Source organism: Clupea harengus, chromosome 3 (assembly GCF_900700415.2).
Source record: "Clupea harengus chromosome 3, Ch_v2.0.2, whole genome shotgun sequence".
Lineage (NCBI taxonomy): Eukaryota > Metazoa > Chordata > Actinopteri > Clupeiformes > Clupeidae > Clupea > Clupea harengus.
Genome location: NC_045154.1, coordinates 11,565,263 through 11,580,477, shown reverse-complemented (window position 1 = coordinate 11,580,477; position 15,215 = coordinate 11,565,263). Strand labels below are relative to the sequence as shown.

Here is a 15,215-nt window from a genome sequence, read left to right as displayed (position 1 = left end):
GCTGTTGAGGGTAGATTTAAGGTGGACTTCAGCAGTGGTGAAGGCAAAGCCTCCACGGGACGGAGTACAGTTCAGCCTCTAACAGCATTCGTGATTAACCCATCTCCAGTATTCACGCAGCTTGTAAATATAATATTGTTTCACTGAAATAATTTCCAACATGCCTTCAGAAAAGACCTTCAAACAAAGAAGGACATTTGGTATGTACCTTAGCTATCGATACTTCTTTTGAAAAAGGAGCCCTCGCTGGATTCTAAGCTAGATAGCTAGCTAGCGCATTAGCTGAAGTTGTTGTTTACGACTCTGTTTTCACCCTCGAAGAATTTGTGCGAGCTGGAATGACATTTGCTTTAACGTTGTTCTCTGTTAACGTGACCTTTCTAGCATTTCTGTTCACGCAACTGAATTTGAAAATGACTGTCTTGGTCGTTTGGAGAATAATAATGTTAGTCGTTTGCCCAGTCTCTGACTAGTGTTGACTCGCTAACGTTATAACATTAGCTAGCTACATTTGTGTTTACATTGTGGAGCTGGCTGTTAGCTATACTGCTCCTCGGTGACGCGTTAGCCTTTTGTGTTAATTCCCCAATGCCTTTTGCCTTGACTTCATAGTTGGTAGATGGGTAACATTAAGTGTATCTCCAATAAAACCTAAATTATGAGTAAATTAGTTTATGTCCTAACACATTTCTTATCATTTGATATACATGTATCAGCCTAGTAAGCAGATCAATTGATCAACCTTATTGATGGCTTGATTTGCTGCCCTTCAAGCTATCAACACAAATGAAAAGTAAAGTCGGTTAGAAAAAAGTGCGATGCTTTTCCGTCTTGTGCGTGTGATGCTCAGACACAGCAGGCTGCTTTGGAAGCTGACAGGCCCGTGCGACTGGCAGCCGAGAGCTGCAGGAATGGGGGATGGGGACAATTTGTGAGGTGAACAGGGCCTGCTGGTAAAATGAAAGTTAAGCTTAATTATGTGCCTGAACAGCTAAATGAGGCATCGATGGAGATTTTCAGACGTAAGGTTAAAAATCTACAACGTAGCTTGAGCTACTTTTGTGTTTCAGTTGTACGACTGGATTAACTTGAGAGACTGTTGATAATGTAACAAAAGTGGCTTATAGTACAGTCGCGCTGGAAGAAATGATGTAACCACTGTGCCGGCCTTGGTCTCCCATTCCATGGTTTTGGGTCCTTTTGTGTTTTGGGAATTTGCGCAATATTAGCATGTGAGTTCATCAGTTGGGCTCCCACGTGCTATCTGTTCCTGCTCCCTGTTCAAAACAGGAACACAGTTAGCACGAGATTTTTCTTCACCGAGTCGACTTGGCCAATATTTTTGCAATTGGAACATTGTTGACAAATGTGTGGTTTGGTGACTGGAAGTCAGGCAGATTTGGCTGCAGAACTTTATGATCTAATCAAACTATTAGGCTTCCTGGTGGAAGTGAGTAAATGTTTGGTTTGGTTTGTTTGCTTATAAATGCTGAGTCATGTTAGGATGGATCAGCCCAAGGTAAACAAAGGTCTTCCTTGTTGTGACTGCTGAACTGAAAAGACAGAGATGAGGTTGGTCTTTACCAAAATCAACACTGGAAAAAACCCTCACTCAGGACAACCATTTCACAAAAGAAAGCGCACACCTCAGTCCTTCTAAGGATAACGGGGATTTAAAACAACCCTGGGGTTTAGCTGAAATGGAAATTGTGAATGGCAAAATGTCAAAGTTAACCCAGTAAGATTGAACTGTTTGTTTTTTGTGTTGTGTTGTCAGTTGTTTGCTTTTGTTTTGGTCTGCAGGCTTTGTTGGTTGTCGTAGCAACTGTTGGTCCTTGATTATAGATTATAGATTCAGTCGGGCAGGTGAAGCATAGAAGATAACGATAACACACACACTCAGATTAGCAGAAAATATATAGATGGAAATATAGACGTAGAAGAACCAACTAGGCAAAGAGCAGTCACTAAGGAATAGGTCCTTCGCATCTAATGTTAAACCTTATGCCTATGTACTGTGTATGGGACCCCCTCTCTATGAAATGGTTAGGATGGGGTTGAATGTGAAGGTGACCGTGGAACGGTCCACCTCCTTTCAAAGATCTGATTATTGACTTGGTTTCCATCATCCTTATCCACACCCTGATGTCCCTAGAAAGAATCCTCTTTCATAGGAGTGTAAGAAACAACCAAAAATAGAGAACACCTTCTACCCATTCCCTCTGCCGCTGGGTCAGCAGTATAGGCCAGAGAGTGACCTCCAATCACCTTCTAGGGCAACAGCTGTGAGTGTGGTGGGGGGGGGGGGCAATTCTACACCTAGCATCTCTACACCTAGCCTGCGAGTCAGGGCTCATGATCATAGAGTCTCTTTTGACTGACTGCAGTCTCATCAGATAATTTTGGCCCACCCTGGTGTGAAGCTACGCACTCTGATTGCCTTGAGGTGCAGCACAGGAAGCGGTGCTTGCAGCGCTGACCGTGATCTAGTTACTAACTGTGTGTGTGTGAGAGCAAGAGAGAGAATCAGTGAGTGAGGGAGTGTGACTGCAGCAGAGGAAGCCAACATCAGAGTAGATGCGGGGGGGGGGTTAGTGTTTGACAATTGAGCCTCTTGGCTTCCTGTAGCTGCGTACCCTCATGGAGTGTCAGTTTACAAGCGTGATCCTGAGAATTGTCAGAAACTGAACTTATTGCAAACAGAGGTGACTAGTAAGTCAGATATCCAAGAATTTAAAAATACACCAAACAGGAGGACCAGTTTACACTGTAGAATATTGGTGGTTGCTAAGGGGACATAATCGGTCATGTGACTTTCTCTTCACAGAGCAGCGAGTAGATGATGTCAGACTGATACGGGAGCAGCACCCCAACAAGATCCCGGTCAGTAACACCTGTTTTACACACACACACACACACACACACACACACGAAACTGACACCACCTGTTTCTGTGTTTTTCACACTATTACCACCTGTTTACATGTATCTGTTAGCTACACACTCAACCTAATGAGATTCCTGTTAATTGATTATATTACCAACACAATAGCACCTCATCCCAGTAAGACCCTGATGTGTAGAACCTGAGACACCATTTTGACAAACACAGAAACATGGTGAAAATCATGTGAATATTCGTCTCTGTTGTTGTCCTTGGGTAATAATGAGTTCGTAGCACCACATTGTTTTCATATGTTGAATGTTTTGAGTCACCCTGTCATGTGACAGAGCCATCCCTGAAACTTGCTCTTGTGACAAGTAAAGTGACACATGTTGACCAGTTGAAGTTGCCTTGTATTTAGGCCATCAAATAAAAACAATCTCTGTAATCGGTCAAAGATGAGACATGTCAGTTTTGCCTTCAAATTAAAAGTACAAAAATAATTTTATATACATAGAAAACGTATTGAAAATTACAGTATCAATTTTGAAGTTTACAATGACCTTTTCGGCCATACTTTCATTCCTTTAATTTTCACTTTCATTCATATGACTCTTTGATTAAAACATTGCTTTTGGTTTCAAGGATTGCTTTTGTGATCGAAAGTCAGCAAGTAATACGTTGCTACGCAGTACCTGAAACACTAAAGTTCTATTTGCATGATGAATTATTTATTTTCTTCGCAGAAGCCATTAATCCTTACATATTGTATGATTGTAGAGTTCCTTTTGCAAGTCACGTTATCAAGTCTCTGATGAGTCTCTCCCTCCTCTTGGCTGGTTGGAATTGGCTCAAAGAGCAGCTGAGGCCAGAGTCAGACATCCTGCCCTAGTAAGGAGTGTGTGGCATGTATTTGGTGCCCCCAGCTTTGGCTATCCAGAGTAAACAAATATGTATGCAAATGGGAATATGCAAAAATAATGCATTCAGAAAGTGTTTAGACCCCTTCACTTTAGACATTTCAAAAACAAACAAGGCTGACTTCCGTCAGTTTTATTGTTGCACAATGACACACAGCAACGCACACGTGCATATATTAGGTGGCGACACAGGACACACACACGCAGGCCGAGGTCGCCGTGAATTTGACTTCTGCATTTTCCCATCCCGGACTGTCCTTCCTCCAGGACCCCAGGAGCAGTGGGCAGTTTTTAAGTGCCCGGGGACCAAGTGAAGTGAACCGTCCATCTTGGTCAGGGACGGACAGGAGAGTGTTCTGTTCTTTTGCGGTTTTCTGTTGGGGTTCTTAGTGGAGGAAACCCCTTTGTGAACACGGGGAGAACATGCAAACTCCACACAGAAAGGCCCGGGAGATAGCCCACCTGAGCACTGAAGGTCTGGGGAGGACCTGCCCCCTTGAGCCAACAGCGCCCCCTGCGGGAATCGACACTCTACACTCAATACCCCACAATGACCAAGCAAAAACTGTATTGTAGAAATTATTGCCAATATATTAAAAAGGAAAAACTGAAATATCACATTGTCATAAGTATTCAGGCCCTTTAGTCAGTACTTAGTTGAAGCACCTATGGCAGTGATTACATCTTTCAGTGTTGACACGATAAGCTTTGCACATCTGGATTTGGGGATTTTCGGCCATTCTTCTCTGCAGATCCCCTCAAGCTCTGTTAAGTTGGATAGGGACTGTTGGTGGACAGCCATTTTCAGTTCTCTCACAAGATGTTCGATTGGGTTTATGCCAGGCCTTTGGGTTGGCCTCTCAAGGACATTCACAGAGTTGTCCCTAACCCATTCCTGTGGGATGGTATTGGGCAGGTGATGAGTGGTGCCTGGTTTCCTTCTGGCATGATGATTAGAATTGAAGCCAAAAAGTTCAATCTTGGTTTCATCAGACCAGATAATCTTGGTTCTCACAGTCTGAGAGTCCTTGAGGTTCATTTTTGCAAACTCAAAGCCGTAAACAATTCAAGCCAAATCAACACGTTGCTTCAGGAGCATGAATGGGAGGGATGCAATTTCATTGGCTTTTGAATCAAATATCAACAACCTTTTGCCAGAATGTCATTCTGCATCTTTCAAATACTGATAAAAAGGGTTAAAAGCTTTAAAAACATGATGCCAATCGTGTGGAACGCTTGTTCAAGTATAACATGAAATACTGGTTTCAGTATAATGACATGTGGTGGTGGTGCCGGGAGGCTGCAAGCTGCTGCAGGCCCTGTGGCATGTGCCACTGCTGCCGGGCAACAAGGGCCTGCTAGCTCACGGGGGCGGCGGTGGATCAAGTGTCCTCCCTGTCCACCATCTGCCGTTGACACGCTGCATCCTGCTCTCTCCATTCCACTCTCATATTCCATGCATCCCACATCTGACGGAGAGGTGCCAGATAAGCATGATCCCATAGGACCAGTCCCAGATGGGACATCCAGACAAAGGGTGGTTGTTGGCGCGTCTGTTTGTTTTTGCAAAGTGAATGTGTTGTGAAAGTAGTGCCTCTTACGAGTGTGAGCCTCCCTAAGAAAGGAGGTCTTATTGATGAATACGTGTTTTTAACCCCTCAGGTCATCATTGAGAGGTATAAGGGGGAGAAGCAGCTGCCTATTCTGGACAAGACAAAGTTCCTGGTTCCGGATCACGTCAACATGAGTGAACTCATCAAGATCATTAGGTAATCTGACTGTTCCAGCACCCATCTTACTGGGGGGGTTTCCGGCATAAGACATGTTAAGTGTACTGGTAGCCGTCAGGGGATGACACCTGTTGGCTGTTTCTTCAATGTTGGCATCATATGTTACCCTGTTAGACTCTTGTATTTGCCATTTGACTTAGCCCTCCTTTTTAGCTGTCCTAGGACAAACTATCCTCTCTTGACGTGTGTGTGTGTTTGTGTGTGTTTGCTTGCTTGTGTCCACCAGGAGGCGCCTGCAGCTGAACTCCAACCAGGCCTTCTTCCTGCTGGTCAATGGCCACAGCATGGTGTCTGTGTGCACGGCCATCTCCGAGGTGTACGAACGCGAGCGCGATGACGACGGATTCCTCTACATGGTCTACGCCTCGCAGGAAACGTTCGGAACGTCACACGCACACTAGTCGTCTCCGGGCTGCCGTCAGAACAACAGTATGACTGTCGCCGCCTCATTCCCACGTACCCCCACCTCCCTCTCAAAATGACACCTTTATCTGATTTCACCCCAACGGTGTGTCCCCCCCCCCTCCCCCCCCTCATTCACGCCTTCAGCTCATTGCCCCTGCTTAGCTGCCCCCCACCCCCTAATGCTGCTCATAGATCCTCATATAGAGAGAGAATTACTGACCCCAACATCCCTCATCCTGTTGGTAGGTGAGCTGACCAGGGTGTAAGCGGTAAATTGACTGGAGCACAGGTGGCCGCCCACTGCTGCATACTGTCAGGTGTGCAGAGGTAGAACATGTGTGTTTTCTACTTGAAATACGTGTTTGTGTGTTTGTGTTAGCTGGATCACTGCAGCCTGGTGAAGCCTGCTGCTGAAGCTGATGCTCTGACACTGACTGATGGAAGCCGTGACCAATCAGCCATTAGTCTGACTAGAGACCTATTAATGTTGACCAATCTGCTGTCAGTCTGATTTCCCTCACCTCAGTGACTCCACTGTTTACTAGGCAAACAAACGGCCATGTTTGGTTCCTGCAAAAAAAAAAACAATCAACAATCACCATTCATACTTTAATGTCAAATGGGGAGGGGGGTAGATCATTTTAGCCATAGCTTTATTTCAGTTTAAAGCATATTAGCTAATAGCATGCATACATTATGTGTGTACACACACACACACACACACACACACACACACACACGCGCGCACGCTATTGGTCCTTGAGGACTCCAGACAGCTCTTGGTGTCCTCTATGTTGTTAAGTGAGGTGAAGGAATTTGAGATTCTGGGTTTTCCTGTTTCCTCCTCACTTTATCATCTACGTTCCTGCCTTGTACAGTTCCTTCCAGAGCGTTCCTCACTGAGGGCAGTCATGAGGAATACTCAGGTTTCTTATGGAAAAGACTAAAGAAGCTACGCTCTTTTATGCCTGCTCAGATTGTAGTGAGATGCTTTTTAATGTAAAATGCAGACAGCGTGAGATTTAAAAAAAAAAAAAAACTTGATTTAAAAATAATTGTTATGTCAGAAATGTGTGAGTGAATGTGGGGATGAAGCATGGTTTCCAACGATGGTGATGATGATGATAATGGTGTATAGACCTGGTGTCATTCTGACTCTGACATTCTGCACAGAATCACATTCGCCTCAGATTTGGCTGCTATATCTGGCATCAGATGCAGCCTAGTCTCTCCCTATTGTGATGACCTCAGAGGAGGTTAAAGGTCAAGCCCCCTGCTTTAGGATGCACGCTGACAGGATGCCGTTCAGAAGGTCATGTGGCTTTTTGTCCCTGTGTGCTGTCCCACTTTCTCTTTATCTTAAGTAATTGTATAAAAAAGTTACAAGCATTTTTATCCTTAATCAGTTATCAGCTGTTCATCTTTGTTGTTTTTATTTAAATGGTTGTTTATGTTTTATGTGTAAAGATGAATCCATATAGTAAAGTTCAGTCAGTAATGAACAAAGCAGTCTGAGGGAAAGGCTTCAGCCTTTCAGCAATATTACACAACTTTTTTCTTGTATTTTTGTTGATATTTTAAACAATAAAATAATATTATACATATCCCTGTATTGTCCTGAATCTGTGTTGTTACAATGCCAACTGTGTGTTTGTCAACTGTGAAAACAGCCTAATGTGCCTCTAATTAAGTGACTTTGCTATGTTATTTTTCATCTTCTTTTTGTCCTTCTTTGCGGCAACTGTGAAACTGCCTCAGACTTAAAGATGCCAGTGGCAGTATCTGGTGAAAAAAGTACAATGAAAATTGCCAAAGAAAAATGGGAAGAAAGGGTAACCAGGGCCTTTTTCTTAAGGACTAGGGCAGTGTCTGTTATTCACACACATACACATGATTAGGTAACATGACATGCTGTGAGATTTAGGCTACCCAATGCTGTGTAAAAATACCGCTGCCAACCGTGATGAACGCTGCCCTGCTCACTATTAAAAGTGGGTCTTTCTGGCCGGGCAAAGGTTGAAGGGTGAAGCCTATTAAGTGTTTGTAGGTTCACATGTACAGTAGGTCAAGTTATGGTGCAAAGGTGAAGTTACATGTTTGAACACAGAAGATCTAACAGGAACTGTTTCTCTACTTAAGAATACAATAAAGCAGGTGTTTAGGAAGTTGGGTAGAGTGAAGATTTCTTCGTGTTCAGATGCAGTACGGTAGGTGTTTCTGTTTTTATTTTGGGCAGATATATCTGGAGCTAGTCCACCCTGTGAGATCCATTCTCAGTGGAGAACACCTGTGCAGGTCCACAGGGTGTCACCACCTAGCCCAGCCTCTCTCTGCATCTCCTCACTCAACAACAAGTTATTTTACTGAAAATGTTGCTGTTTTGAGGTAACATCTCGGGGGTATTCGTCGTACGTGGTTTAGTGACAAACCTGGATAAGTTAACTCAGAGTAAGTGGTAAACCTCCTAATAAAAGAACCCCCATTGGTTCATTCTCCTAGCAAAACAACATCAGAGGGCTCTTCTAAACCACGTACGACGAATACCCCCCTGAGCTGAAGTACACTGTGAAGTTTCATGGTATGTTCTTATGACACACCGCAACAGATATAGCAGTGTTTGTACATGGTGCAGCCCCCTACATACGGAAGTACCAGTATTCGTTGTTCTTCTGCTTTGGGTAGGTCCCAGTAACTGGTCTGTATGAACATTTCAAGAGGCTAGGGCAAGACCTAGAACTGCACTATCAGATGTTGATAAACGAGAGAGAGATCCAGACGCTTCTTGGCCACTAGGAGGTGTGCTGACCAAGCGTCAAAGTTTCTAAATTCTTAATTTTAAAGTGGCAGTAAGGCTAAAGCAACACTGACTACAGCACAAGCATGCTAACTGCTGTATTTTAGCAATGAAGTTGGTAATATGTCATGAAAGCTTACATTTTAAAGGGGTAGTCTGTCCTGGATCAAAGAACTACATAATGCATAGCCTGACTGGCTTGTGGGAATGACAGGGTGTGTTCATCTGTTCTTCATATGACCATATACCATTCAAATTAATTTGGAGATGATGCTTCAGCTAGTTGTCTATAAAACATACAGTACATTAAAGCGTTTAAAATTCCTGTATACTGTTGCTTTAAGTACTTACCTTTTCTTTCACATGCACAACTACACACACCACTGAAATAGGACTGTAATATATTTCAGAGCTATTTTAAAGCTATTTCGTAGCTATGTACGTCAGGTTCATAAGAGTAGGTATTAGCTGTCACAACTCATGATTTTGTGAATTAGGAAACATAATCCAGACAAAGCTATCCAAATTAAATCTGAAAAAAAATCTAATTTTATTTTTCATGTTCTTAATTCCAAATAGTATACGAAACCCACTGTTTTACATTTTTACATTTGAAGAATACATTTCATTGTCATGGCAAACCATGTTGTATTTAAAGCAGGAAAAGATAAGGCAGCATGCATAGGAAACAGCTTTCATCCTGAATTTGTACTGAATGCACTAGGGCTCTGGAAGACCTGTACTGCTGAACATCAGCTTCAATTAATCAGATGATGTCAGAATATATGATAGGAAGGAACACAATCCAAAACATTCAAAACATTAGATGCTTACTGAAAATATATTTTTTTCTACTACTGTTTAAAAATGAATAAGAACCAACTAGGAGTGTAAAAAAGTCTTTTTGGAAATGCTATCAGCATTAAGACACATTACGGTATACTGCCAGGGGATACTGGCAGTAGAAACAGAGAAAGCTGTACAGAAAGTGAATATTCTGAGAGCCCCAATAAGAATAAGGAATACTGCACTGGTGATGGTTGACCTGACCGGCAGATTCTGGTGAAGAAGAGAGCTTGGGCTTCAGGAATAAACACTCCTGAAAATCCTTTCAGAAAGCAAAGCCAGAGTATAACCAACTACATGTCCCAGAATGCACATCTGCTGCACAGTGCAGCGCCACCACATCTCATAGGATGAAACAACCTGAACTCTATCATCTGTTGTCTTGTCAATGCCAATGTATGTAGGACTGTATTTGATCCATTAATTCAGTGATTGAATGATATGATAGCATTCATATAAAACCTTTGTTAAGATCTCACCAAAGTGTAGATGTGTATGAAAGTATAGATGCTTTTATGATCTCGTTGTGCTTTTATGACGGCTGTCCTACACTGGGATTGAATCTGCAACCTCAGGTATGGCATTTGGAGTCGCTACCAAAGAGGCCAAAAGCCTAAGGAGCCTACTGATTTCTGTTACAATCACATGTCATGCAAGGACATAGCACCACATTTTAGGCCCTGCACCAAACTGTTCATGTCCCCTACTCCCTTCCTCAGACCAGACCCCCCCCCCCACGTCCCTAATGTTTTGTCACTATGGCAACACATTTGACCTGCAGGCATAACCAGATGCCGGTATTCACTGTGCCAGCAACACTGCATTATCACAGCTGGTTTCCAACAGCTGCCAATCAGAGTGTCATTTTAGAAAGTGTACTGAAGTGGATATGATCAAATATGACCAAAATAGTTCTACATTAATAGTGCAATGTTTACATTTATTAACAGAGTCACCTCTATATCTAAATTGACAATGTGATTGTAACAGTGTTCCTCAGTATTCTCTTGCATTGTGTGCATTTTGCCTTTAGGTCAATGAGGTTACTGTCTGTTTTCATATAAATGTCTGACATCCATATTACAGTCAGAAAAACAACCGGGCAAAAATGCTCTAAAAACACAAAGACACCAGAATGCATGGCAATACTGAGGAACCTCCATTTTTAAGCCTTCTTGTGCATGACTGCGGTGGATCCAGGGGCACGATGAGTCAATACTCTATGGCCATACATTCCATGACAAGTTGATGATCTGTTGAAGTGTTACTTAAATTGTTCACTCATCTCTTTGTAGTCCATGAGGCTTGGTGAATACGTCATGGACTTGAGATATTCATTCTGAATCTAATACACATTATGGATACGATGTTGAACTGTGAGGACAAAATACAATGCGCAATACAACATAGACTAGACTTGCATGTCTCATCTTTAAGATATCTCATACACTCTTCCATGGTCATTCTGACATGTTTGACATGTGAGGAGTTTAACCTTTATGTCTTCTAAGCTTTTTTTCAGAAAAGGCAAAACTGTATCCCTCCTGCTCTTCTCTTATATACTTGTAGGCACGTGGGAAGCCCTGTCTAAAGCACTATAAGGCAATGTGTGATGAATCCCTTCAAAAGCATCCTGATACAAAATACATATCTTCAATATGGCCAGAACCTGCTGGCCTGCAATAACTAACAACCAGGACACACTCTCTGATTGGATAAAAAAGTGCTTTCAAGATGTCACTCAACCTTAGCTCGTCCCTCCACACACATTCACATAACGGGACCGGGTAACAGTCCTCTTAGAGGCGGGCACACATCAGCACCAGGAAGTGGGTGAAACACTTCAGTCTTCCGTAGCCTGGCACACAACACAACACTACACAAGTTGTCCCTCTCAGAGGTACCAGGGCAACCTTTTTTTATCAATATTAGTTTTTTTCCCCCTCCAATTCAAGTGCTTTATGTTATTCGACTGGCAGATTCTGACATTTACAAATACATAAACGTTTTTCGAAAAGTCATAGAAATATTTTAAAAATATGTCAGGAACCTGAAAAATAGCATGTAAAAACTTGATGACAATGACAAACGAAATAAGATACTCAAGAGTCCCTGAGTGAACTCCTGTTCACTTATACAAAAAGATCTCTGTCAATTCCATTCAGAGGTCCAATAAAACACACTGTTAATGCAGAAGGAATCACAGAAGAGGGACATTCTGGATTCTCTTGATATTATTTGGCAATTTACTGAATGAGGATAGCAACAGAGGCCCACCCTCTTTAATACAAAAACTCAGAGGATTTGGCAGTCTGTGCAGGTCTCTTCCACTCTGAGGAAGAAAATGCCACTGTGTGCCACTCCTGTCTCCCTCCCAGGGCCAGCATGGTTTCTCAGCGTAAGGATCATTCTCTATTCATGAGATTTTCTACCTGAGTGGGGAGAAAGAGTGTCTAAATGCTTCAGTTCCTTTCCCTGATGAAAAAAGGCCACACACACAAAAAACTGACTCCCAAAATGAAAAGTACCCTCATGGCTGTGGTGCCCTCTTCCTCCGCCTCCAGTTAAGACCAACTTCGGAGGAAGTTTATAGAGGTGACCACTGATCCAGCCTGCAGAGGTTCTACAGAGAGAGTTGATAGGGGTGCCCACTGATCCAGCCTGCAGAAGTTCTACAGAGAGAGTTGATAAAGGTGACCACTCATCCAGCCTGCAGAGGTTCTAGTGGGCTCCATCTAGTAGTGGGTAAGAGAGGCTCAAAGAGAAAATAAGCCTGCAAACAACGGAGTCTTTGGAGGTGGAGTTGTTAATTACTGAAATCAGACGAACTAGACCTTTTAGAGACTTTTCTGAACTGAAATCTTTGGAAATTAAGGTGTTTTAGGACTTTTTACATTTATTAATTACTATATATTTATACTCTGCTCTTTAGGGCCTAGTATTTAAGGACTGGTGTGTATAGGGACAGGTCTTTTTAATGGGGTTGAGTGTTTTTTAAGGCCTGGTTTAGAGACTGTGGCCATAAAGGAGTATATAGGAGTTGGAATCACTGGGTCTTGAATCTTTAGGAACAGTCTTCAAAGACTGGTGGCTTCAGGTACGAGAGACTTTCAGACTTTTCAGCTTTGCAGAGTTTTTAGGATTAGAGTCTACGACTAAAGTCTATAGTTTCTTGATGTATGTGGGATTGAAGTCAGTTGTGATCTCTGGAGCAGATTCCTCTTCAGAGCCTCGGTACCATCCCGGGCTGAAATCTTGTCTAGTCTCCTGAGTCTTGGCTGTCAGTCTGAGGGGCGTACTTCAGCCGAAAAGTCCCTGGAACGGAGGAAAACACCACTATCATTTGCTGAATAAAAAAGTACACCGTACACACAGACATCCCTATGGATCACATGACATACCTTGCTGGGCGGAGTCCATGGCCGGCTGCTTGCAGTCTTGTGCCCGGTGGCCACTCACACCACAGTTGTAACATGAGATGTTCCCGCCCCCCTTTTTCAGGTTGCCTCCATTACCCAGCATTCCGTAGGGCTGGTACACATTACCCCCGCCCCCCAAGAAGCCCTGCATAGGTGGAAGGACCAGCCCCTGGTGCTGCTGCTGCTGCTGCTGCTGCTGCTGCTGTGCCTCATGTGATAGGCTGTTGCTGTAAAGAGGAGGGGCTACAACGGGGTAGGAGAAGGGTGTCGGTGGAGCAGCGCCCCCTGTCAGCAGAGGGCTGAGGTGCAGCAGAGGGCCCAGGGTGAACACCGACGTGCCCGAGAAGGGGTGGGGGAAGTACCCGGTGTAGCTGGTGGGCAGCGCTGCGTACGAGCCGCAGTTCCCACTGCAGCCGCACGAGCTGCACACACACATGCATGACGAAGATGACGATGAAGACGGAGCAGAGTAGGAGGAAGATGACACGCCGTAGCAGGCCTCTGTGGAGGTGGGGCTGGTGCTCGGCGCCAGTGCTGATATGTTGTTAACGCAATAGGTGTTGCCAGGCACGGCCATCATGGGAATGCTACTCGCCGTCGCCATGGGGACCCCGCTGGCAGCAGGGAAGGAGGACTTGGAGGAGTACGAGGAAGACGGCGAGGGGGCAGAGGATGAGGAAGAGGAGAAGAAGGGGTAGTGGTGCCCACTCCGTGCGGGGAGGGAGGGGGACAGCTGCAGGTGGAGTGGAGGGTGTGAGACGTGGTGCACGGTGTTGGACGTGGCTGTGAGGGCAGAGCTGGTCTCCACCATGAGCCCCGGCGGGGAGCGCAGCATGCTGGGGGGGGTCTCCAGGCTCAGGCTGGGGAACAGGCTCTCCAGACGGGCCCCCATCACGAGCCGCCGGTCGTCAGCGCACAGCGGGGGAGGCCGGGGCTTTCGGGGGGAGGTGAGGGAGCGCCCGGGCGCCAGTGGAGGGGGCAGGTTTAGGGAGGGGGTGGGGTCAGTCTGCACAGGGAGCACCTGCGCGGTTGGCCTGCTGGGGCCCGATGACAGTACCGGGCTCATAAGGACCGTCCGGTCCTTCTCGCTGATATCCAATGCGGCCTCTCCACCTGACCAAAGGAAAAGAAATAGCAGCTTAGCCATGCCAACATCATCACAGAGGCAACTCATATGAAGACACCACACAGAGCAACACAGTTTTAATGAAATGGCTTTCATTATCCTCACTACCCTCTTTAGCACAATTAAAAAATGTGGACTGCGGAGTACTGATACAATAACCAACCAACCATTCGTGACAACAGCCTAAAGAAAAGCATCTAATTTGGTCAATCAAGGACATCCCTGCATACGATCCCTGCTAGAGCTGGTTGAGATCTGTTCCAGAGGTAGTTGTGATCTGGGCCATGTCAGTCAAATGGCTAAACTCACGGCGGTGCAGGTCCTTAGACTTGTCGAAGGCCACGTCCCTGCTCTTGGGCGTCATGGGGCTGTTGGGGGCACTGGAGTAGCCTGAGGAGGAGCTGCTGTCTCTGGGCACCGGCACTGAGCCTGTTTCCACCTCCACCCGCAGCTCTACACAACACAACACAACAGTAGTGAGTGGGATTGCGGAGGGATTGCGTGGAAGAGTGTTGCCTTGTATCTAACATTCCTGAATTCCTGAATGTATGTGTGTATGTGTGCATGAGCGTGCATGAGTTTTGTGTATGTGTGTATTTGTGTCATACCTGTATTGCTACTGGTGTGTGTGTGTGTCAAGGGGCTGACATGGCTGGAAGGCGTCACTCTGGCAACTCCACTGCAGGACACTGGAAATTGAGAGACCACATACCTCTTCTCTCTGCTCACACAAACACACACATACACACATGCTATGAATGTATTATATACGTAACATAAGCACACAAAATTATCAACTGTGCATCTGACATTATTGTGTATATGTGCCACAATTTAGTAGTGTATACATGAGTGAAAAGTGTACAGGTCATGAATATTTCAGTAGTCTCAGGTAGTACCATCCTAGTGTACTGTAGTATAGTGTAGTGTAGTGTAGTGTAGTGTAGTGTAGTGTAGTGTAGGGTAGTGTGGTGTAGTGTAGTGACAAAAGAGAAAGCTCTGTTGAGCGGGGATAGTTGGCTGTGTGTTGT

General features: G+C 44.6%; 2 protein-coding genes across 2 annotated transcripts in view; one reads left to right on the top strand and one right to left on the bottom strand.

Moving 5' to 3' along the window:
- Nucleotides 1-7,603, top strand: map1lc3b (microtubule-associated protein 1 light chain 3 beta). The gene is made up of 4 exons (XM_012818365.3): nt 1-200; nt 2,828-2,883; nt 5,467-5,573; nt 5,821-7,603. The coding sequence occupies exons 1-4, from the start codon at nt 161-163 to the stop codon at nt 5,993-5,995; spliced, it is 378 nt and encodes a 125-aa protein (XP_012673819.1). The 5' UTR covers nt 1-160; the 3' UTR covers nt 5,996-7,603.
- Nucleotides 7,604-9,319: 1,716 nt separating this feature from the next.
- zcchc14 (zinc finger, CCHC domain containing 14) overlaps nt 9,320-15,215 on the bottom strand; it is a 41,239-nt gene continuing 35,343 nt past the window's right edge. The window contains exons 10-13 of the mRNA XM_031564581.2: nt 14,793-14,905; nt 14,494-14,637; nt 13,041-14,171; nt 9,320-12,954 (exon numbers count right to left, since the gene is read on the bottom strand). Of these exons, the coding sequence (XP_031420441.1) occupies nt 12,899-12,954; nt 13,041-14,171; nt 14,494-14,637; nt 14,793-14,905 (1,444 nt within the window). The 3' untranslated portion in view covers nt 9,320-12,898. The remainder of the gene's footprint in view (nt 12,955-13,040; nt 14,172-14,493; nt 14,638-14,792; nt 14,906-15,215) is intronic.